Source organism: Anguilla anguilla, chromosome 2 (genome assembly GCF_013347855.1).
Source record: "Anguilla anguilla isolate fAngAng1 chromosome 2, fAngAng1.pri, whole genome shotgun sequence".
NCBI lineage: Eukaryota > Metazoa > Chordata > Actinopteri > Anguilliformes > Anguillidae > Anguilla > Anguilla anguilla.
In genome coordinates, this window is record NC_049202.1 from 55,585,417 (window position 1) to 55,610,314 (window position 24,898).

At 44.1% G+C, this 24,898-nt stretch overlaps 1 protein-coding gene across 2 annotated transcripts in view; it reads left to right on the forward strand.

Moving 5' to 3' along the window:
• The first annotated feature begins 550 nt into the window (after positions 1 to 550).
• dus1l (dihydrouridine synthase 1-like (S. cerevisiae)) overlaps positions 551 to 24,898 on the forward strand; it is a 29,044-nt gene continuing 4,696 nt past the window's right edge. The window contains exons 1-13 of one of the 2 annotated variants that reach the window (XM_035406690.1): positions 551 to 609; positions 1,148 to 1,393; positions 1,512 to 1,620; positions 1,806 to 1,856; positions 2,111 to 2,223; positions 2,316 to 2,398; positions 2,612 to 2,715; positions 4,366 to 4,510; positions 5,100 to 5,196; positions 5,708 to 5,796; positions 7,550 to 7,716; positions 8,490 to 8,527; positions 24,389 to 24,464. In XM_035406690.1, the coding sequence (XP_035262581.1) occupies positions 1,157 to 1,393; positions 1,512 to 1,620; positions 1,806 to 1,856; positions 2,111 to 2,223; positions 2,316 to 2,398; positions 2,612 to 2,715; positions 4,366 to 4,510; positions 5,100 to 5,196; positions 5,708 to 5,796; positions 7,550 to 7,716; positions 8,490 to 8,527; positions 24,389 to 24,464 (1,309 nt within the window). In that variant the 5' untranslated portion in view covers positions 551 to 609; positions 1,148 to 1,156. Of the gene's footprint in view, positions 662 to 1,147; positions 1,394 to 1,511; positions 1,621 to 1,805; positions 1,857 to 2,110; positions 2,224 to 2,315; positions 2,399 to 2,611; positions 2,716 to 4,365; positions 4,511 to 5,099; positions 5,197 to 5,707; positions 5,797 to 7,549; positions 7,717 to 8,489; positions 8,528 to 24,388; positions 24,465 to 24,898 lie in introns of both variants that reach the window. The other variant, XM_035406689.1, reaches the window with a different exon arrangement.

Genomic DNA, 24,898 nt, shown 5'->3' on the forward strand with positions numbered 1-24,898 from the left:
CAGCATAATAATGCCCCTGAGTACATAACAAGGTCAATATAAAAATAGTTTTGCTGAGATCGGTGTGGAAGAACTTGACTGGCCTGCACAGAGCCCTGATCTCAACCCCATCCAGCACCTTGCAATTGGAAAACCAACTGCAAGCCAGGCCTAATTGCCAAATCAGTGCCCGACCTCACTAATGCTCTGAGAATGTCAGGTGTCCACATACTTTTTTCCATGAAGTGTGTCTTGGTTCACTCTGCCAATGTTGTATTCCTTGGATTAGATGAAATACTATCTGTGACCAGGCATCACAGTATTGGTCAGTATGGGTGATAGTAATTTTTTCAGGCCTGGACCACATCTTGCAGTAAAATTAGAAAATAAACGTTTATATGTAGCCATAACAGTATGGTGAATATTCATAATATATGGATACTGGGGTTAATTGCAATGACAAAATACTGCACATAATTTTAATTTGTTAGAGAAGGCATACATTTGTAAACACCCTTTGTCGGTAGGCTACAAAAACGGGCCCGATGTTTCCCATCCGTCAGATTTTTGTGTAACACAACCATAGAAACACTCGGAAGTGGACGGCAGTCGCACGATTGAAGGTGGTTGGTAGGTGGTCGGTGGATACATTTGATCGAAGTGCAGCTGTTTGTAAGAACTGGTCAGTACTCCGAAACTGAGAGAAAAAATATTTTATGGGTATAAAACGTTCATACAGATTACGGAGCAATGATTGTTCGTTTTAGAAAGAAAGTTAAGGTAACCAGTTTTAGTTCGCAGTCCTCCGCCAGAAGGCTTCGGTATGCGTTCAAGCATGTGCACACAGCAACCTGTGCTTGGCTAAATCTTGACGACAAAACTGCAACTTGAGAAAGACTTACCTTTTCGGTGCATCGGTTTGGCTTGACGAGGCGTTACTAATGACATCGTGTTGCGTGTCATTTGAGAAAATATTTGTGCAAGCTAGCAACCGCGCTACGGCTTCACAAATCTCAACGGACTTCCAGAGCAGATAGTTTGCTAACCTACTAGCTGTCAGTTAGCTTATGTTGTGTCTGATTAGAATAGGTGGTGCACATAAGGTACTTCGTTAGTTGTGGTTTGAATTGTGTTACAGAAAATCAAATCGGCGAATTGTTTCTCACAGGCTGTGGCCATGCCAAAGCTGCAGGGTTTCGAGTTCTGGAGGACCACTCTTAAGGGGGCACGCTATGTTGTGGCTCCCATGGTGGACCAGAGCGAGCTGGCATGGAGGCTGTTGAGTCGCAGGCACGGTGCTGAGTTGTGCTACACCCCCATGCTGCACGCGCAGGTTTTTGTGCGTGACCCCAATTATCGCCGTGAGAACCTATACAACGAAGCTTGTCCAGAAGATAGACCCCTCATTGCACAGGTGAGCTTGCTTCCTTAACTTGCACACATGCCCATTGGCAGCAATGTCACAGAGAAAAACACAGTATTCTAAAAACCTAAGTGAGTGCAGATGTTTTTCATTATCTGTGTTTTTCTAGTTCTGTGCAAATGACCCAGAAGTCTTTGTCAAGGCTGCTTTGCTGGCTCAGGATTACTGTGATGCCATTGATCTCAACTTGGGCTGCCCTCAGATGATCGCTAAGAGAGGTGACATTCAGCACACAGACTTTAATGATTGGGCATGTTCACCAAAATGACATTTATTTATCAGATGTGATACTGAAGTTATTTGCTAATACAGCTGAGCTCAGACTGGAGTAGTTAACTCTTACACATAACACATACTGTATAGATGCTAGTTAACATGCTAGTTTGTGTTTCTTCTGTCCAAGGACACTATGGTGCCTTTCTACAGGAGGAGTGGAACCTTCTGGAGAAGATGCGTAAGTAGGGAATCTACCATCTTTATGTCTTTACCCTTGCCAACCCAACAAAAGATAATCTCAGCCCACATCCGTTATCTGTAGGAATGCTTCTGATTTTTCTACATTATAGCTGATCTATAGTTTTGGCCGTTGAAACGTGCTGTACTATTTTGAGGATTATCGTTCAACCGTGGTCTTTGTCTGCCTGAAACATAGCCCTGGAAACATGACTTTTGATTGTCCTTGTCTTTCTTTTCCTTCTCCCTCTTTAGTCACACTAGCCAATGAGAAAATTTCAGTGCCTCTCACATGTAAAATCCGAGTGTTCTCGGAGATGGAAAAAACAGTGGAGTACGCCAAGATGCTGGAGAAGGCTGGATGCCAGGTAATGGACTTAGTCCGTCTCTTTAAGCATTAGCTTTAGGATGGATGTAGCATAGGCTTCCGCATTAAAGCGCCGTGTTGCTTGTTCCTTAGCTGTTGACTGTCCATGGCCGAACCAAAGAGCAAAAAGGAGCGATGACCGGCATTGCAAGCTGGGAGCACATCAAGGCTGTGCGGTACGTTCCAGAGCTTTTGTGGACCAAATGTCTTAAAACAGTTGGTAACCATTAGGCAAATGGGCCACAATTTTTTATGACCGAAGGCGAATGGATGCACCAGGGGCAAAGCATGTTTGTCAGTGAGTGAAAAACAGGAATTTAGCTTCCTTTTGTTTGTTGCTCGGGGGACTGCAGGCAGGTCTGATTTCCTGTGTGATCTCGCTGCTGCAGGAAAGCAGTGAACATCCCTGTGTTTGCGAATGGGAATATCCAGCACCTGAGTGACGTGCAGCGCTGCATGGATGAGACGGGCGTGCATGGGGTCATGAGTGCAGGTACGGCGCACGTCACGCTGACTGAGCGTTTTCATTGGCCGAGCAGATGGCTGAGATATAGCAGGGAGGAGCCTCAGGGGCTGAGTTGGGTAGCACAGTATGCTGCTCAGGCATTGGACATTCTGGAACATTCCAGGTAGCACATCCTTCTAAAGCGCAAGCCCTTTCTCCAGTAATGAGCTCTCTCAGTTCTGAATCTTGGCCTGACTGTGCCAGTGCTGACTGTGGTTGGGCGAGGAATTGGGCTTAGAATCACACGGTAAAAGAGGGTTTGAGTCAGTACTGTATTCCCTGTCTCACACCACAGTAGTGACTCATCTGCTCAGTTGACACCTCCAGTCTGCTTGTGCTTCCCGTGTAAGCCGTAAAGTTGACTGCCACAATGACTGCGCAGCTCAGCTGGTCTGCCACAACGACAGCGCAGCTCTGCTAGTCTGGCACAATGACTGCGGAGCTCTGCTGGTCTGACACAATGACTGCGCAGCTCAGCTGGTCTGCCACAACGACTGCACAGCTCAGCTGGTCTGCCACAATGACGGCGCAGCTCTGCTAGTCTGACACAATGACTGCGGAGCTCTGCTGGTCTGACACAATGACTGCGCATCTCAGCTGGTCTAGCATAGTGACTGCGCAGCTCAGCTGGTCTGACACAGTGACTGCGCAGCTCAGCTGGTCTGACATAATGACTGCACGGCTCTGCTGGTCTGGCATAGTGACTGTGCAGCTCAACAGATGGACCACAGAGTGAGTGAAAAAATTTGTTTCAGCAAACGCTGAGTGTGTGCTCTCCAGAATAAGAGGGAGACGTTGCAGTGATGTAGCTAGCTGTCTTGCAGACATTATTGTCAGTCCAACCTGGGAGAAGTGAAATATGGAGTAAACCGTATTTTTTAAATTTTAATTGGAGTTTGGCCTTGACTGGCCCAGGAGGTGGAGTTGAAAAAGCAGGCGAGGTGTCCTAAGTTCATACTTGCCTTGTGTCTGAATGGACTGAGAGAGTAGTGGTGTGGGGTGGGAATGCAATATTGCCAGTCTGCAGATAAATCTGCAGTGATTCCTCTGCTGGTGCTCAGGTTGTGTAGATCAAAGAAGCTTCAATCATATGTGATAAAGCCAGATACTGGCAACACTGGAAAAGAAACTTCAATTGAATCTTGTTCCTCTTCTAAAAAAATAAATAAAAAAGCCGCTTTTTTTCAGTTAATCCTGATATACTGGTTTTCTATCGATTCATTCTGTGGTGCAGTGTTCCTTTTGAATTGAATGGTTGGATTTTTGTGGGTGTTTTCAGTGAAAGAGTCACAAAAGCCAACTCAAGGTCTTCATACCCACTGAGCTGAAAGAAATGGCAATTTCTCCCAGTTTGTGATAGAAGATTGTGTATGTGATGGATAAGGAAGCCTAAGGGTTATATTATCAATGTAATGCACTTTTATACCAGTGGGTGGCTACCTTGCACTGATTCTGACTATCACAGAAGAGAGCAGTGGTCCACTACAGATATGTCCGTAACTAACTAATGAATGGGAATTAGGAAACATCTTGGCCCCCTGCTGCAGAGCACATCTAGACAGTAATGCACGTTAGCTGAAATGCTTGTTTTACAGTGCCGTGCATGTACTGGACACATTGTGTGTGTTACTGTCTCAGAGGGGAATCTCCACAACCCGGCGCTGTTTGAGGGCTCCAGCCCGCCTGTGTGGGAGATGGCGGAGGAGTACCTGGAGGTTGTTCAGCAGTACCCCTGCTCCCTGTCCTACGTCCGCGCGCACCTCTTCAAACTCTGGCACCACACGTACGTCACCGCCAGGGGCCCCTTTGATTTCTCTTCTGCTTTGTCTCAGACTGAAGTGGAATAAATCTGAGTGTCTTGGCCTCGCATAAATAAGAGATGTAATATAAGCAGCCTGCCATGAGCATATTCTCATTACTAGACCGTAATCACTCTTCAGTGTCCATTTTCCTCTGTTGAGCTGGAACCGGTCTGACTTGGTACTGATTCAGGCCTGCTTGAAAGTGGAAGCTATAAGCTGTATGATATCTAATGTTGCTTCCTTCAGTATCAGTGCTGTATAGGGAGGAGAACGCCACCATCACCCAACAAAAGACAATGGAAGGAATATGTAGGCTTTTTTCGGGTCAAACTCTGCTTTAGGAAGACTGCACTTGTACTACTGTCTATCAGAAATACAGCAGAATAGATGCTAGCCTAGATCTAGCTCTACAGAGGAAACGGTGTTGGGCTGTGAGTAGATTTACAGTGGAAAAGGTGTTAGCATGAGTCTAGCTCTACAATGGAAAATGTGCTGGCATACCTCTGTCTCTGCTGTGAAATGACTTGGGTCTAGCTGGTAGGAGCTACCATTGTTTTTCTCTGTCCACAGACTGCAGATCTATCAGGAGCTAAGAGAAGAGTTGGCCAAGGTGAAGACCCTGTCTGGAATGGCGGAGGTCAACAGACAGCTGAAGCAGCGCTGCCAGGTTGGGTACTTTACAAATCTGTCTTCATTTCAGTCCTCAAATCTTAAAGGTGGAGTATAGGATTCTTTGGTGCCGTAATTGTGTTTGACAAACTTAGGCATGGCTAGTTTGAGTCACCATTAGCCTGCCCTGGCAGGGCACATATGGCTTCCTCAGCCTGGGGTAGGACAGTCGTAAGGAAGCCAGAGTTCCTCAGTTTAAAGCAGAATAAGCAACTTCCCAGTTACTCTGTTTATTAAATGTCTTCAGTGAGAGATGCAGCACTATTTGTGCTAGCTCTCCTTAGAACACTGTGTTACTTGTGGTGGAATTGTTGACTGGCTCACTCATTAATCCATGTTCCTCAGCTTCACTGCCCTCCGTGGGTGCAAATGGTATAGACTGACATAAGTGAAATGTATAAATGGTGATCGATCTCCCCATAAGCCCAGCCCCTGGAAATAAAATGTAACGTTGTCCATGCTACATTTCTTCTTGTAAAAAATGGTGTGTTTATTTCCTCATGATCCAGGAGGAAATGGCCAAGGGGGGAGACGGGCGGAAGAGCGTAAATGGTCTGCCGTTCCCACATTGGATCTGCCAACCATACGTGCGACCCGTGTAAGCACAAGCCCTCTTTGCTCATTCGCCAAATGCGATGCTGTAGTATTGGTTACTGGAGTGTTCTGTTTAATTTACAGCTCATTTAGTAACTCGACTGCAATTTCATGGTGAGGAGCCTTCCCATTTCTGTGTGAGTCTAATGTCCTTCACTTCCTTCAGCATGTGATGTGCACTGGGTCATTCCGTGCTTATTTGTGTATGCTCACAATCAAACAGCCCCTTAATTAATGAATAGCTCCTTTGAACACACCATGTTTCTGTGGGATGTTGAACAGGTAGCACTTGATGGCAAGGACACATTTCAATAGTACTTTCTTTGTCAGCTGAACCTTGCTTGCAGTTCGCTCATTCTCTGTTTTTCAGTGGTTCAGTATCAAATTCCTGATTGAAAACCTTGTTTATCTTCACTTTGATGTTGCCCACGTCAACAAGTCGGATGCTGACGGCATTATCTTGCGGCAAATAGCCTAACACAGACCACACAATCTCCCTGGACTGTTTCCATGACAATCGCCAAAGAACGGAAACGGGTGCTGGAGTTTGTGTGCACTGAATGGACTGCAAAGAAATCAAGGCCATATACACTTTTTCCTGCTTGATAAATACATCATTTAATATAATTTTTATTAATATATGCATTCTGTGACAGGAGATGTAAAGTCTCATGGACAGGGGAATCATTCTCAAATCTTCCAGAATTCCATGTTTCAAAACAAAAGTTTCAGGTCATTTAGAGAGACAGTCATATATGGGCACGGATATATAGCATTATTTTTCACAAATAATGTTATTAGTCTTGGTTGGTGATTCAGGCATCTCATTTTCATAAGCCCAAATGACATTATACCAGTATTTCAAGGCTTGTTGCATTCAGTCTGTAGCAATGGTGGGAGAGAGAAAAAGTTAGTTATTGAAAATAAAATTGTATCTTTCCAGTCTCACACCACACAGGAGGGTTAAACCCTACCCTTCAGATATGTCCACCTTTCTTCCTGCTTGTCCCATTCTGTTGCTCTGTCATGTCTCTGGAATATTCTTTCCTCTGCAACATGGACATGTAACACCTGTTTATTCATAACAGCATAGTCTGTACAGTTCTTCCTCTGGTCTTTATTTGTCTTTGTTAGCGTTTTTACCTTAATTTCTGCACATCTTCCATGGTTGGCCTCTCTGCCATGTGTTCTCCCTCCTTAAAATTTACACAGATTTTTCCTTGTATTGCCTCCCTTCGGGACTTGGGTTTATACTTTTTTCATTATTGTAAGCTACGTGTGTTGAGAGTGCTCTTCAAAAGGTTTTTGTGCCTTAGGCATTGAACTTGTTAGTAATGCGGAAGCCACGGTATTGATATTTTCCACTGTTGTCTCTTCAAAAGTCGGTTTTCTGAAGTGAAATTTGGCCCTTTGCTAGTTAATGTCTCTGAAAGACCATTATTGGATCTCTGAATCATTGCCTTATATTGATCCTGATGTCATATGCACCGTGCTGTAATGATTCATTTTCAGCTATAATGCATGAGACTGATAACAATAATTGGGCCACTGTTCTTCCTGTCAAGTTTGATGTAGCTTTTTACCAGTTAATATCTAAAATCGATACATAATCTCCTTTGCTAACAGATTGTTTGAAGTCGTTTTCCTTTTTTCGTGCTTACCTAGTGTATGGCTTATTTAGGGTAGATTGTGGCATTATAAAAAAGATGAAGCCGCTTGTGTAGCTTCCTCTTTTAAAATCTAGATCTGTTCCTTAGGCCAAAGGAACCAGGGAGTGAGAATGGGCAGCCCAAGCCACAGATGAAGGTGGCGTGTGTGAAGAGAGCACTGGAGGACAGCGATGGCACCACAGAATTCCTCTCCAAAAACAAGCAAAAGAAGAAAGCCCGCAACCCCCACAAGAATTTCAACCTGGAGCAGAAACGTAAGTGGGTCCTTCGATTCGATTCAATTCAATTCAATTCAATTTGTATGGTGCTTTTTTTACCGAGAACTGTCACAAGGACACTTTACAGAGTAGCAAGGCGAGAAACAGAGCAGACAGAGCAAAGACCAGGTCTGAACCTCCAAATAGCAAGTACACGATGTAAAAAATCTCTTCTCTGGGGAGAAAACTCTGAAACAGTGTCGAGAAAAAACTCCCCAATGGGAAGAAATGTCGAGAGGAACCTGTCCAGCCTGGTGTAAAGTAGCAGTAGAATGGAATGCTACAAGGGATCCATCGCAGCAAAAGATGATGTGTTGAGCAGGTTACAGTTGAGGTGATAGCTAACAGGGATAATAGAACACCAAATGGTATAGTTCAGTATAGTGCAGTTTAGTGTGGGTCCTTGGGAACCACAGAAATATAGCACTGAGCACAGGCACTTCAGGGTTAAACCAAAAACTCTCAAAGGTTTTCCATTACTGTGTCCCATTCAAAAAGGAATTATGGCTAAGAGTATAGAGCCTTGTACTATGACTTCGGTCTTTTTTGTTATTATTTATTGATTGGATGATGAATGTTCTTGAAGGTGAATGTTTTGGGGTGTTTTCCCACTTTTAACCATGACATATGAATAAATTGGTTATTTGTATGTCATTTCAACCTTGTTGCGTTTAGCAAGTCTCTGCTTATTATTAGTGCAGTAGGAGTTGTATTCATAAGTGTATTCGCACAGGCAAACATGGCTGAACTTGTTTTCTCTGTTTCTACAGCAAAGTACATCAGGTGTGAGCAGTGTGGAAACCCAAAGGTGAGTCGCCTGTCCTCCTTTCTGCTTCCCAACAAGCAAGGACAAGGCAAATGTCGGGCAATTCATTCACTGCCTGCCCATGCTGTACTACACACTTAGGAGTATGCATACATTACCTTCATTTGGCCATTGGATAATTCCAATCGGCGGCACTTCGTGATGCTCTGTGCCACTTGTTCTGACAGTCTCACACTGCAGTTTTCCCATTCTGTATTTGCTTTTCCTGGCCCTGATTCCTATTGCACATGTTCTAGTGATGGTATCTTTATGGCTAGGTTTACTGTCACTTGGGTACCATCCAGTTTATGACACTTCTGCCATTCAGCTCATTACATTGGGATTACATGAAGTTCTAATAAGTGAGTCTTCCAATAACAGCAGTGTATCTGTGGAAGGTTGATGGATTTCATTAGTTGTCCATGACTAGATGAATCATGATTTTTTACATTTCTTTTCTCATGCAAAACTGCCTTTCTGTTGTACTGATTGGCTGTGATTAGATTTTCACAGCCGTGCTTTGCAAAAGCATTTTTGTTTGGTACCCATGTGGATTTACCTATAATCAGTAGAGTGCAGCAGCACTGCTCAACCCTCCCTGTATCACCATTATCTTTCAGTTTCATTGGAAAACGTAATGGTTCTCAGTGGACCTATGGGATAAATCGTATCGTAAAGCCTGTACATTAATACAGGAAACATACTAGCACACCTATAGTGTTCTCTGTGGATAGGAAACAAAGCTTATGCTTGCACACAGCACTTAGACCGTCAGGAAATAGACTTTTGCAGTTCTCATCAGTTTCTCTGTATGTGTGCATTTTTAGAGGAATGTTTTATCAATGTAAAAAGATGTGAAATCTCTACACTGTGTTATCTTAAAGCCTTGAAATAAAACTTTGGTCTGTGGTTTTGCCTGGGCTTTGAAATGCCCTTGGGTGGTAGGGTACAGCAGGGTAAGCCTGAGACTGGCGGGGGAAGCTGTGGTGTGGGGGTTTGTTGTTCCTGAGTCTGTGGCCTTGTCCTGTCTTCATGCACTTTTGGAATGATAATTGCATGCTTGGCTGGGCATTGAGTCACAGGATACCTTTCTCGCAGCATGGGTGAAATCTGAAAAATGAAATGGGAAAAAACGAAAAAATCAATGAAAAATGTCTTTTTTTCTCTCTCTTTTGCTTCAAATTTAATGCAGAGTAAAACCTGTATTTGGCAGAATAAAAACCTATTTGATGATAGACAATACACGCAAGGTCTGTAAGAAGAGGCTGGAAATGAGCTGTAGATCCAAACCCTCTTTCCCCTGATAACAATATGGTCAGTTCCGCCCTGCTCCCCAGGGCTTCCAGCCCCAGTTCCACCCTGCTCCCCAGGGCTTCCAGCCCTAATTCTGCCCTGCTCCTCAGGGCTTCCAACCCTAATTCTGCCCTGCTCCTCAGGGCTTCCAGCCCCAGTTCCACCCTGCTCCCCAGGGCTTCCAGCCCTAATTCTGCCCTGTTCCCCAGGGCTTCCAGCCCCAGTTCCACCCTGTTCCCCAGGGTTTCCAGCCCCAGTTCCACCCTGCTCCCCAGGGCTTCCAGCCCTAATTCTGCCCTGTTCCCCAGGGCTTCCAGCCCCAGTTCCACCCAGTTCCCCAGGGTTTCCAGCCCCAGTTCCACCCTGCTCTCCAGGGCTTCTAGCCCTAATTCTGCCCTGCTCCTCAGGGCTTCCAGCCCTAATTCTGCCCTGCTCCTGAGGGCTTCTAGCCCCAGTCCACACTGCCACAGTCAGGATTCTTTCTGCTCCGCTGAGACCTAGTGATTTAGCAGGGTCATGCCTACCAAGCCCTGAAAGAAGAGATGTGTATCAATACATGCACATAGCTGAGAATCTTGTAAATGTGCTGGACATCTTATTAAACACATTCATAAAAACACAATTGAAGTGTTTAAATAACAAAAGAGTGGTGTGGAATTGTTCTATGCAAACAAAGGAGTGGCTGCTCATCATTGTAATAGAATCCCAGGAATGTTGTGCCTGGCATTCCTGGGATTGTGATTTATTCAGTTGAAGCGGAAGTCAGCGCTGCTTTATCTTAAACCAGCATACCTTAATGGAAAATAGAATTTGAAACTGGGAATGAACTGGCTGTTGCCAAGGTAACTACTTGTGCATTCAGAATTTTATTGACAAAATCAGTTCTAGAAACCACTGATGGGACATTAATCTGTTGCGCTTGCTTTAGCCGCATACTGTAGGGGGCTCATTGAAAGCCACTATGAACAGTGAAATGGCCATTGTCCATTAAAGACAGCAGGTGTGTTTCCGGAGGTGATTAGGGAGGCACTGTGGCATCAGCTAGCGTTTCTGACTCCAGGCGGGCCTGATCCACACGCGGACTGACATCCTTGTTTGCTATTGGCTGCACGTCTTCAGATATGATTAGCCACGCTGAGATCAGTTGCCTCTCACAGAGCAAGCCCCCGGGGACAATTGATTTTCCTCTTTTCCAATCCATGAAGAACACCAGTATGGCAAAATGGCCGAGTCCAATTTGGCCATTTCCTTACCTTTTGTCGGAGTGCAGGTTGAGAATATTAATTCAATATTCATGCCGTTAAAAAGAGTGAATGTTTATGTAAGAGTTTCTTTTTTTTTTTGGCAATTCTCTGAGGGTTTCACATGCAGTTTCTAACTTGGGCGTGAAATGCTAAATTTATATTTATGACTTAGTTCGTCAGGGTAAAGTGAGCATGGGCGTGACTTTAATTTGCTCTGGCTGATGTAATGGGCTTGAAAGCAACCGCTCAAAACAGGTCTTGATGACAATAACCAGAAAATGTTGCATGCATTCAGATAGCTCCTCAGGGTCTCCTTTCTTCGTGTGCAGTGTGCAGTTTTGTAAAACTCCTTTGTACCCCTTTTCATTCTGGGTAGGAGTAGGAGACGCACTCTGAAACAGTGCTCGTTCCCAAAAATTCAGTCTTGCCTGTTTGGGGTAGTCATGACTTCAATAGTGCATATGTAAAAAATGTTTGATCTGTTACAAGGAGGTGGTTTTTAAATTGATAGTCCTTTAAATTTAACAGTCATTTAGTTAAAATATTTTAAAAGTTCAAATATTTTCACAAAAATCCACCCCAGAAATTCTCACATCTCAGATTTTTAAAAATGTATTTTTAAACCGTTGTCAGGCGCAATGTTTTTTTTTGGGGGGGGGGGGTTTAAACAGTCGCAATGTTTTGTCTATTAGTCCCAGCTTGTGCTTGAGGTGAATGTGTCTGAACTGAGCCATTTGGACGCTCTTTTTGAAAGGTTTTGTTGCCGTTTTAAAGCTGAGAAGTGCTAATGTGCTGTTCCAGGAAACCCAGAGACTCAGGAGAACCACCGATACGGATACATATGCTCCCAACTGTTTGTTCAGATTTTTAAGAAAAAACTTTTAATTTATTTCCCATCAGTCATATTTTAACAGTTTAGAAGTAATTTTTTTTTACCCAAGGGGTAAATATATTACAGTTTTAGAGCAGATGCTAAGTGGTCTCAGTCATCACATTTAACCATCTGTATGGTTTCTGCTTGACGTGTTGTAATTCATGGGTGAGTCTGGCACACTGGCCATCTACAGCAGTGTTAGTCATTCAATTCAGAAGGGGGAGATCAAATGTTTCTCAATGATCTCATTTGTATTGAGCTTTTGTAATATTAACAGATGTGAGAAATGGTTCTCATGCAGATCTCAGTTTTTATTACCCTCTCTGAGCTGCCAGAGGGTCCTTACGGTTTCAGTTCCGTTTCGCTTGTTGTGATCTCGGCCATAAATATTTTAATTTTTTCAGGACAGGAGCCATTTATGTCTGAGAGCTGGAGTATCCACACACCTTAACCGGCATCGTGCAATTTCTGTTGTTCCAACTATACATTTTATCTTTATTCCGTGAGGTTGGAATGACATTGGACAAACGCTTCAAGTAGATTGTGTATCTGTTAAACATCACACTTTCAGACTAATGTCATAATGAGAGTGATAGTGGGCTTCCAGGTGGCACACCATGCTGAGTACCCTGTGTGGAGTGGGGTGGTGTGTTTCACAGCCCACACCCCTTTCATTCTGAGACACTGCCCTCTGGTGGTCATAGTCCTGTGAGGGCAGAGGGTCTCTCTGTCCGCAGATTTGACCACCATGTGCTGGCTTACTCTGCCCATTTCAGAGAAGTATGTGGATTCTTCCTGAATAGACCAAGGATGTTACCACAATGGGTCTGTTGTGATCAGGCATTCAATATCAGTGGTAAAGGTCAATATCTTGGATTTCCAGTGATAATTTGAGTATTAAGGATATAATTAATCATTTTTTATCTGCAGCAGACGATATTGAGTGATTTGTGAAATGGAAATTTGCCTGTTCCTTTGCCGAAGAAAGCATTTGGTCCTTCACCTTTTCAACCGTTAGTAATGTGATTTCTTCAAGGAAAAAGTTGTTCTTAGGACATATTCTATCTCTGCTTTGTCTCTGACAGAGTGCAGTAGAGAACATTGTCTGCTCTCTGGGAAGGTGAGAATACATTTAAACAGGTGCAGCCTTTGTTACCTGTAGCATCTGGCGGCGGCTGGCTTGTCATGTGTTCTTCCCAGTGTGGTTTCTCATTGGCTTTCATAACAGGGCTTCAGTCACTGTTCCCTAATAGTTTTACTGCTTGACGACGGCATCGTGTTTAGAGCAGCAGAATGCTTAATGGGTTCCATTTGGGGTTGAAGATTAGTGTGGTGAGCCAGTTGAAGAATTGAAAGGGTATGGGTTTGGCAGTTGACTCCTCATAGGCTAGTTGCCCAAAGTCTGATGTGAAATCTTTGATGCTTGTTTGGCCTGCCTGCTGCTGAGGGAACTTTCATTGTGTGGGATGTGCCAGTAGTGCCACCGTCTTCGAGCGTCTCTTAATTATTGTGTGGGTGGTGCTGTCAGTGCCGTTTGTTTCTGATGACTTGGAAGGCAGCTCTAAATGGGTGTCAAAGGTGGCAGCGAATCTGGCAGATTAATGCTAATTAACGTGTTGACTGCATTCCAAGATGCCGGCGTACACATAGACTGGCTGAGGTTACTGCAGATGGCTCTGGCCCCCTTGTGCTGGAAAGCGGCTCTCTGCCCTTCACAAAAAAGCAACATTTACCAATATCCAGTATTCCTGTCTTTAAAGGCGTATAAGGCAGTACCTCAGGACAGCGGCAGTCGCAGAGCTCAGAGTACTGGTGCTAAGGTATGCTTGTGTTCTCTGCTGCCACAGCAGGATCAGAGCTGTCCAGCAGTTTTGTAACGGCGATTTGCATGTTTACTGGTGTTCATTGGCACCACCTGTGCTATTGATTGAGCAGAGCGCCAACCGTCCTGTGCTCCCCTCCGAAACGCGGCTCTCAGCCACTGCTTCTTATCGCAACGCGGGCTCCCGCACACACCCAAACACCGTGCAGCTCAACAGGCAGACCCGCAGGCGCTGGTGAGTAGTGACCAGCGGGGGGCGCTGGGGGGTAATGGGTGAATCGTCCCGAGAGCATCACCTTGCAGGGGTGCTGGCTGCAGTCTGCATTGGCAGTGTCGCGTTCCATGCCAAATTGCTGGGCCCATCCTTGGGTGAGCCATTCAGTAACCCCCAATGTGGCTGTTTTAACCAAAATGTTCCTCAGTTGGCAGAAATGATGCTGCAGATGTGCCTGCATGGATAGGATTTTTGCATTCTGTGTCATCCGGTTGTTAATTTTCAGTTTACCTATAGATTTTTGTTATCTAACTAACAAAAATCTATGCCTACAGAACAAATCAGCTTCAGTATTTATAATTCAGGACTAGGGACAGTCATGCTTGAATGTTCATAATGAAATATACAGGATATTATCCATCTGGAGCAGAGAGAAATTGGCTTTCTGTATGATGCATGAAATGTTGCCTCATGCCTAATTTGTATGTAGTAATAATACCGAAATAACTGAACCGAAGAAACTTCGTTCACACGTTTTTTTAAAAACCCCAGCAGAAAAAGGGCACAGAGCGAATATGCGGTTAATATCTTGACTGTTCTGGCAGATGCACAGATTGCATTACTGTGTTCCTTGACGTGACCTTCTGTCCCCACATCCTTTCTACTGGCACCAGAGGTTTTTCTGCTAAACGAGGTCTCTGCCCTTCGTTTGTCATCGTCTCAGTCTCGTGTTTCTCTCACTGGGCTGACTTCAGCGGAGATAATGGTCGCTATACGAGTGAAGCCTCCGCAGTCGTCTTCTGCCTTCACCAGTGGGCTCTTTCTGTTCCTAATGTGGTGCGTATAGAGTTGTCTTTTTGCTCATAGTCACGATGCTTCAGGAAGAAATATGTTGTGGAGTGATAATGCAGCTAAGCTAAGACAATTGTTGTAATATTTTGGTATCCCATGGGGTACTTCGAGGTGGGGTGGGAATGGAAGAGGAGCAGGTCGGTGTTACCTTACTATCTTTTTCGTTGTACGTTTTGGGCCTCCTTAGTATTTCTTAATTTCTATATTGGTATTTTACCCCATTGGTTTGAAAGGCCTGAGAACTTTGACTGCAGACCCTCTCGATGGTTGTTTTCTGTCTCAGGGTGGTCACTCCCAGTTCTACAAGCTTAACACCACAGCACCCTTCATATTTCAGCACCAAGCTTTCAAGCTTGTGTTTTCAGTGTGCTGTACACTGGGGCAGTGTGTCGGCCTCTCCAGGGGTGACATTTGAAGATGTTCATTGTGTAAATCTTTTTGTGTTCGTTCTGTAATCAGGGTTCGTACGGTCATGAAAAACCTGGAAAAGTCATTGAAATTTAAAATGCAATTTCCAGGCCCTGGAAAAGTTATGGAAAATAATGTTTTTTGAAAAGTTTTGGAAAAGTAATGGAAATATAGCTAAAGTTGCATCAAATACAATTGCTAATTAATCCAATCATAAAAATGGTATGTATAGTAATAGAACGTAAATTGGCACGTAACCTTCGCGGTATTTTGGTGGTGAGAGAAGTTAATTCGGTCTGGGTCAGTCTGTTTGCAGGCACGCCCAACAGGCACGCTTCTGCTAATGTAGCAGTTAGTAAACGTAGGCCCCATTGTGCCAACAATATGCCAGGGAAGTGCAGCTTCAATAATATATCAGGGCTCGAAATTAACTTTTTTACTTGGTAGCACTGGTGCTCTCAATTTAAAAAAGTTAGGAGCACCCACCAAAATGTAAGGAGCACCAACAATATATGCAATACATTTTTTATTGATAAAAAACGACAATATAACAGTACGGTTTACAAGTAACAGTTAAACTGTCACGCCTAAAATGTGTCGACTCTTCAAGGAATTGCGTGTTATGCATTCAAACGACAAAGCGCTTCTCGTCACATTAATACCACTAATTAAATCAACCGCCAGTAAACTGCATCGGAGAAATTAGCTGTTTCAACCGGGTCGCTACACAAAACACTACGTTAATGTTTCAAAAAAAATGCCGTAATCGTTCGCTTCAAATTTTCAGCTTTCGATAACGCTAATAAATTGAACATAAACTTTTGTCTTCAGGTAACATAAGTAAACGCATTAGCTCTCTGTGTCGCGTGACAGTGGAGTGCTGCAGAAGGGAGTGATTGAAGGCTAATATTAACCTATTTAAAATCAGCATTAAAGGTAAGAATGTCAAGCTCACGATTGGTTAGAAGGGTCACCGTCAGCTCACAAGGCACACACTGAGTGTACTAACTAGCGAATGTACAGAGGAAGAGACGTTCGACTGAAAAAAGAAAAAAAAAAAGGTTGCACCAGAACAATTATTTGCACTCGCACAAATGCTCCCAATTATATTTCGAAGTCGCACATATTAAATTTTGGGAGCATATGCGACCAAAATGGTCGCAATTTCGAGCCCTGTTTGAGACATTGACAAAATGTTAAACTATTCGAATTAAAATATGAAAGAATGTATCTAAGTGTGTCTGTCTGGTGTTTATTTGTTTTAGAGAGGCACCATATGTTTCAGATGCAGACCTAATTTTACTTAGTGTTACAATAAATAATTTTAAATCGTCCCGCTGAGATAAAGTCATTTGTTTTGGTCATGGAAATTCAGTTAAAGGTTGTGGAGAAGTCATGGAAAAGTCATTGAAAATCATTGGTGAAAAAGTGTATGAACCCTGTGTAATGAGTCAGAGTGATCCTGCTGCAATTACGATCACGGTTTAGAAGAAAATGGTGGTGACTGTCGGGTGCCCCTGACCCTTTCCTGGCCGTTGTCTTTAATGAGCTCCCTTAGTGCTTGAGCACAGAGGCGACCTGGATACGGGCACCCATTCGTTTCTCCTCACCATTAAGCACTGACGGCTCTAGGTGTTCCGCAGTTTTATTGCTCTTGGGCAGTGATGGGTGTTTCCATGGCTCAGCCCGGGAACGCTTGCTGACTGCGCTCACCGCTACATTGTAATTCACTCACTGCATGAAAAGGCGCATTTGCAGGGTGGATGCGAATCCAAAAACGGGCGCATTTCCTGGCCGTGTGCGGCATGTGTCAATGTCGGAAACCAATGTCGAATTGGAAACTGACATCATTTTGCGCACAGAGGTATTCTTGCCCGTGCACTTGGCATAATTGACCAGTCGTGGCCGTCCACGTCTCAGGATCACAGACGTGGCCCGGGAGTGTGCAGAAGTGCACGTGTTGACACGGGGAAACTACCGCTCATGACCCACAAACCCCGAATTTCTCTGAAATATAACAGATCAGATGTCTTCCAGAAACTGTTTTTCATGCAGTGACTGTAATAGCTGATTAATGCCCTGCACTCCCTTGACTACAGAGGTTATCAGTCTTTGATGTGAATGAGATTACATCAAGGACCATCATACGTATAACATAATAATAGGGCTGCTGGGCGGCCTATTTGGTTAAGGCTGTGGTGCAAGGATGAGCCCCACGGTGTCGGATCTAATCCAGCCCGCGCCAGTGCTGACCCTGGCAGTAGCCGAATAGGGTGATGCGCAATTGCCGATTGTTTCACCCAGGGTATTGGAGGGTTCAGTCACTAAGTGGTTCACCTTTCAACGCCCTCTGGCAACACATGCTCATGAATGGGGCACCCGTGAAGGGTCTTCCTCTGACTCCACTCTGCCCACTTAGCTGTGGTCTGGTCTAGTCTCCACATGTTTCAGAGGAGAACCGTGGATGTGTACACTCTCCCAAATCAGCAGCGCGGTTCACACATGAACGCAGGCCCTGCGGTTGCGGATAATTGGAAATGATAAATTAGGTCGGGGGTTGAACATGGCCAAAAAATACAATAATAACCAACAGCCCAGATTAAGGGAAAATATTATTCATTTATGTCAACTTACTTTGGCATTTTCATATCTCAAGAACAAAAAGTTAGGATGTTGGTTTTTGTGATTTCTTTTTAAAGGCAAGACAGCAAGGATTAGGTCTGTTGAGTGATGGCTGTTTAGACATAAATGTTCATGTTCACCATTTCCTGAGACAGGAACGGAAATGTAGGCTATTTTACGGAGTCATTATTCCAAGTAGGTGAGCAGAGCACTTCATCTAAGCCCTTAAGATTTCCATTAGTACCAGACTGTCCACTCCATCCGTGCTTGGATCTTCATTGCTTCTCATTACTCACCCATCACAGACTCTTAATTCATATTTCTCCGGTCATTTTGATTGAGTACACTTAAGGGGTCCCATTTCAATATCTGTAGTTGGAAGGTTTTTTTTTCGGGGATGGGAGGCGATGAATGAATTATCTGCATGATTCCACAGTTGATTGTAAATGCATGGTGTTGCAGCAGTTTTTCAGGGAAGCGTAGATGAGTTTCTGCATGCCTTCTTTCAGTTGAGACCTGAAAATCATCTCCCGAAGCCGACTTCCTGTAGAGGCATTGCTGATATATATTCCTGGCAAGCGTCAAGATCCAGAAATTATGAGAAATAGGAATGAAACGGTGGGGAAGATTTATGTGCGATTCGAATGGCCACCCTTTTCATCAGTGCTGAATGCTGTCACATCAGAGTAGAGGATCAGTGCTGTGGTAGGATCGGGGAATGATGGCATCTGTAAAATGGACCCAGTCTTGGCATTGGAAGTGGCTCTGCTCAAAACCCGGGAGACTTAATATACAGAAACAGGAAATGAAATCTGGCAGTGAAGGGAAAAGGCTACTGCCCTCTTATTCAGCTATGGCTTTTTGACACTTAATAAGGAGCCATAGTGTATATGTAGCATTGACCCCTTTTTTATTAACCCCCACTGCTTTTCTAAAGCTGCAATGGAATCCCAGTTTTCCTTCAGAAATTAGCCTGCATTGGTTTTGTATTGGAGAGTAACCTCGTGGTAATGAACATTTCCTTATGACGTACTTTTTATCTTGTACAAATCGGGGTCAGAATTCAAACGCGAACCATTCTAGTTCTGGGGGGTTCGGGTTTGAGTCTTCTCTCTAGTTCCAAAAAAGCACCGGGGGTTCTCCTGTCCATCTGGAGCTCCATGGAGAGCTGAGCTCAGGCTGAGTGACTGAATTGTGGGCGCTATACAGGTCTGCTCCCAGTCCCTCAGCACTGCCGAACGCCTCTGCAGAGTTAGTTACCCACCCATGCCATTCCCATGCCAGCCTCGGAACTGCTCATCTGCTGCCAGGATTACTATCATCCTTCCCTCCTGCTGGAGCCGTTATGACTGTGCGGCATCTGTTGTGTCTGTCGATGAGAAGGCTACAGGTGCCTTCAGAAATATCATTGTGCCTATTTTTGCTTTCTTTGGATACAATAATAGATAGGGGTTGCAAGAGCAGTAGTTCTAAATAATAGAAGTATTGCAATAATAATGCATTTTATTTATACAGTGCATGATATTAACAGCCTACATTTTATTTACACATTCTATTTTATGCAAGGACCTCAGCGGGTTACAAACTGGAGGTAATAAATATCTAAAATGGTTACGAAGCCTTAACACACTCAGTAATGTCACCAGTTAAGGAGATCAGGTCATCTTTAAAGAAATAAAAGCATTGTAAATAAGTAGGTTGACGGGTACATTGAAAATAAATGTAGAATAAATTGGAAATGTTTTTCTCCCAAGTTTATCCAATTGATCCAGTGTTTTGTGTTGTTTTTGGAGGGTGATTAGCATGTGAATCTCAAAAAAAAAAAAAACTGTCAGCTGACTTCATCTTTTTGACTCAGCAGTCTACTTCGATAAACTGCTGTAGTTTCTACACCAGAAAGCTACACAGCTGCTGCAGACTAACTGCAGCCCTCTGGTTGACCAGAGGTGTCGCTGTGGAGTTGTGGAAGGGAGATACCCTCCCTCGCTCACTCCCTGGACAATGCAGTGGCCTGTTGTGTGCTACCCGAAGGGACACAGGTTGAACCGGCATAGATTCAGTCTGGAACTTTTTTTGAAAGGCACTTTTTTGATGCAATAATATCTTGTTGTGATTATGACTCATCCTTTGAAAGATACTCCATGTTTGCGTAATCATGTAATTAAGGATTCATGAGGGAGCTGATATTCTTGCATGTTTTTATCTCCTGTCAACAAATGTCCCCATTATCCAATAGATGTTTCTCATTAATCTCCAACGGAACATAACCTTCTATCAGTTTCTATCAGTCCTTTGTGACACTAGCCTTCCAGCAGTGGTGATGGGGACATTTAAATCTTTAGAGCTCTTAAACGCTGGTGCCAGAAGCCCGATTGCTATGTCCCAGGCAGTGTACTTGTCCTCAGATCTCTCATGTGGAAAACAAATGTAAATCCATGGGAATCTTTTAGACTGAAGCCTTGCATTAGCCTTGCACTGTTGTTGTGAAAAGTGAAGTGCACTTCAAGAGTTTATAGGAAAGTATCCTTTACATCATGACTTTTTGTACTTGTAGTATTGATCTGAAAATGCAAACGGATCAGGAAATAAAGACTTTGTTCTTATTTGCTGTACATAATAATAATAATAATAATAATAACAACAACAACTTTTATTTATTTTTACAATAACAATTATTGTTAATCCTGTTTATTTGTTCAGCACCTTTCTCATACCCAAGAATACTTCACAGAACATGTAACAAATGCACATGCATATAAATACATCAGCTGATTCCAAAGTTTTAGGGCCGTGGTGCTGAATGATGGACCCTAAACAGACCAGTGCCAGAGGACCTGGCAGAGGAAGGGTACTGGTGGGAGTGCAGGAAAAGAGTAATTCAGTAAAACAGCGGTGATAGGGAGCCAGATCATGAAGTGCTGTAAAATGTGGTGATGAGTGGTGTGTAATGCATGCTTGTTGTGATGGTGAGTGAGCCAACTGAGTTATGGGAGAACAGGAGATATTCAAGTACATTTCTTGATGTGTGTGAGAACCCTGGCTGCTGATTCCTGGACGTACATGCTGGAGTTAATGGATAGTTTGGATGGGCAGCTAACAAGAAGAGCCTTACAGTAATATAAGCAGGAGGATATTAATGCATGTGTGAGAGTTTTGCCATCAGTGACGGATGTGGGATGGGCAGGAAGCCACTTTATTGGTAAAGGTAGTGTGTTTCAAATGAGAGTGTAGGATAAATTTGTAACTCTAGGTTTTGGACCTTGGTTGATGAGGCAACCAAGATACCATCGATGACAAGATGGTTTTAGAGAGAGTGGCTTTGGTTTTAACCGGCATGATTTCTGTGTTATCACAGTTTAGATTGGGGAGTTAATGGACATCCAAATGTTTATGCCTTAAATTTAAGCCAGGAGTGAGAGGCGGAAGGGCTGGAGTGGATTTGGTGGTGATGTACACTGCATGGCCAAAAGTATGTGGACAGCCAAACATCACTCCTCTATGTGCGTGTTGAACATTTTATTCCAAAACCATAGGCAATAATATGGATTTGGTCCCCCCTTTGTAGCTATAGGAGCCTCCACTCTTCTGGAAAGGCTTTTCACTAGATTTTTAAACTTGGCTGTGGAGATTCGCTTCCATTCAGCCACAAGAGCATTTGTAAGGTTGGACTCTGATGTTGGGTGATAAGGCCTGGCCCATTGTCGGCATTCCAATTCATCCTAAAGGCATTTGACGGAGTTGAGGTGAAGGCTTTGTGCAGGCCAGTCAAGTTCTTCCACACCAAACTCCACAAACCAGTTCTTTATATGCTTTGGGCACAGGGGCACTGGCATGCTGAAATAGGAATGGGCCTTCCCAAAACTGTTGCCACAAAGTCGGAAGCACACAAGTCTCTAGAATGTTGTAGCATTAAGATTTCCCTTCTCTGGAACTAAGGGGCCTAGCACAAACCATGAAGAGCAGCCTGGCCGAGTCGGCACTATGCATTCAGGCAGGTAGCAGGTAGTTCTGGCATTCGCAAAACTCAGATTTGTCTGTCAGACTGCCAGATAGTAGAGCGTGATTCATTACTCTAGAGTCCGATGGCAGTGTGCTTTCCACCACACCAGCTGGTAGTTGGAATTGCACGTGGTGGTCTTAGGCTTGTGTGCCGCTGCTCGGCTACTAAACCATGGAAACCCTTTGCAGCTGAGCTGTTATTGTGAAGTTGAAACAACTAGGAGCAACAACAGCACTTAACAGTTGACCAGGGCAGCTCTAGCAGGGCAGAAATTTGACAAACTGACTTGTTGAGAAGGTGTCTTACTATGACGGTGCCACACTGACCTCTTCAGTACACCCCATTTTACTACCAGTGTTTGTCTATGGAGATTGCCTGACTGTATGCTTAATTGTATGCACCTGTTAGCAGTGGGTTTGGCTGTAGTAGCCAAACTCACTAATTAGAAGGGGTGTCCACATACTTTTGGCCATGTAGTGTATAGGTGAATACATCATAATAGCACTGAATTTTTCCACCATGATGTGAGGGTGCAAATGAGGGTGCATATAAAGTAGAAGTAGAAGGAGGCCAAGCACTGATCCCTGAGGAACTCCTTGTGACACCGATTTCAGAGGCTTCAACTAACTTAACTCGAAAAACCATATTATGTACAATAATAGGTGTAATTATTAATGCATGGTTTATTTAACATTATCTCTCATTTTAGCACTTTATATTCTTCTTACTTATGAACCACCGCATAAAATATTCCATACAGAACATTTTTGAACAGATGATTCCATGTCTTGCCATACAGGATAAGTTGTCATGGGCTATGATTAGTCTGTGTTTTTTTTCTCCTCCCAACAAGAGCATATGGCTGAAAGTGCCGTCTTGCGTCAGCAAGGCGTGTTGTGATAGCGATGGTGTGTGTGCTCATCATTGGTGGAGCAGTGCTGTTGAGTGGTCATTATTTGGCGAGGCGGCTCTCCCACAAGGTCACCTTACTGCGGCAGGAAACAACAGGCCCTCCAAATAGCACTCCTCTCCTCAGCTCCTGAAGTATGATTGCTGACTGCATGCTCAATAGACTGGGAACAGAAACGTCTTCAGCACAACACTTACAAGATCCTATTTTAGATCTGCTCTCCTGAACAATAGTGCGCTTCCAGCAAGTCAAGGCCATGGCTTACCTGAGCTGTATGGCTGTAGAGGATATCGGATTTGATGGAAAATTATCCTTCCTGCCTGCAGTTGTATATTTTGGAACAAAAATGTATGTATAACTAAAGGAAGGACATGATTTTATCTGTATAAAAAGCATGCTTGTGTAGCAGTGAGAGTGGCACTCAAGGGCTCGTTCGGTTAAGGCACCGCACTGCGGTGCAGGGATGAGCCGACAGTCTCAGATTGAATCCGGACCAAACTGGTGCCGTCTGTGGCCGGTAGCTCCACAGGGCGATACACAATCGGGCCCTGTGTTGCCCGGAGAGATTGCCATCATAGCACAAATGCCAACTGCAGCAAAGTTTGCACATTCATTGAAGAAATAGATGAGCACAGAAGTCAGCTTTTGAAGGAAAACTTTGACAGTTTATTTTTTATAACAAAATATTTCATCTTGCTTACTTTACTATTTAGCAGAGAGCTTGAGTCGGGAGAGCTGCTGAGTGTCTCTATAGCTTTGTATATGTTCCTGAGAAGGTGCTGCTCCACAGCCTGATATTGAGTCCTGACCATTCCGGGGTCAAATGTGGCTGCAGCTCTGCATGGCTGGGCAGTGTGTGGGGCTAGCATGACCCAGGGACATGCTACACCAAAATAAAATGTATGAAATCAATTAAGGCAAAAAAAATTTAAGTAAAGTTAAACTTGGCAGCCATGGTTTATTCATAGTCAATGTTCCGAAGTATCATGGCCCATTTTATCTGTGTCACTCTCAGCATGTTCTGAAAGGTAAGCGTGTAAATGTTGAAGCAACGCTTACTTACTCAGTAGACACTCGACATGTGATCGCTTTAACACATTTTAGATCATTTTACATGTATCATCAACATCTTACCTCGTCAACAAGAGCACTCATCCATCAGTTGAATAGCAGTCACAGGTTGATGGCTTCTGTTTTTCCAGTGTGCATGTGATGAACGCATGACCTGCATGTTGATGCTCCATGCTGGTGCTGGCTAACTAATTGCTCATCTGAGATGTTTGAACTAAGTACTCATTTATTTCATGGAACTTTTTGAGTTAAATCAATTCAAGTATAAATCAAAAAGGATCAAGCAATTAGGGAATTATTTGAAGATTAGGAGTCACTCTTTATTAGTCATTTTAAAGGTTGACCTGATGCAAACTGAGAATACAGTGTGCACAATAAAAAAATTTTTTTTTAAAAGATACATTTTCAGTGTTCCCAAGACAAAATTCCCATGGAAATATTCCATGAAACACTCAGAATTTTGCCAGAATGCTCACCCCTACCTTGCAGTCCTGTGTGACAGATAATGTTTGAGCGCTAACTGTCAGCTGTGCTCTATGTCTCCGGCTCTGCAGGGCAATAAGTGCGTCTTTAACTTGTGCCGCGGGTGCTGCAAGAAGGCGGCGTACAAGGCGACTGCTGACTGCCCCGGTGAGTGCCCCTGCCAGCCTGTGCCCCCCTGCACATACCGTCCTCTCTGCTGACTGAGCCTGTGCCCCCCTGCACATACCGTCCTCTCTGCTGACTGAGCCTGTGCCCCCCTGCACATACCGTCCTCTCTGCTGACTGAGCCTGTGCCCCCCTGCACATACCGTCCTCACTGCTGACTGAGCCTGTGCCCCCCTGCACATACCGTCCTCTCTGCTGACTGAGCCTGTGCCCCCCTGCACATACCGTCCTCTCTGCTGACTGAGCCTGTGCCCCCCTGCACATACCGTCCTCTCCGCTGACTGAGCCTGTGCCCCCCTGCACATACCGTCCTCTCTGCTGACTGAGCCTGTGCCCCCCTGCACATACCGTCCTCTCCGCTGACTGAGCCTGTGCCCCCCTGCACATACCGTCCTCTCCGCTGACTGAGCCTGTGC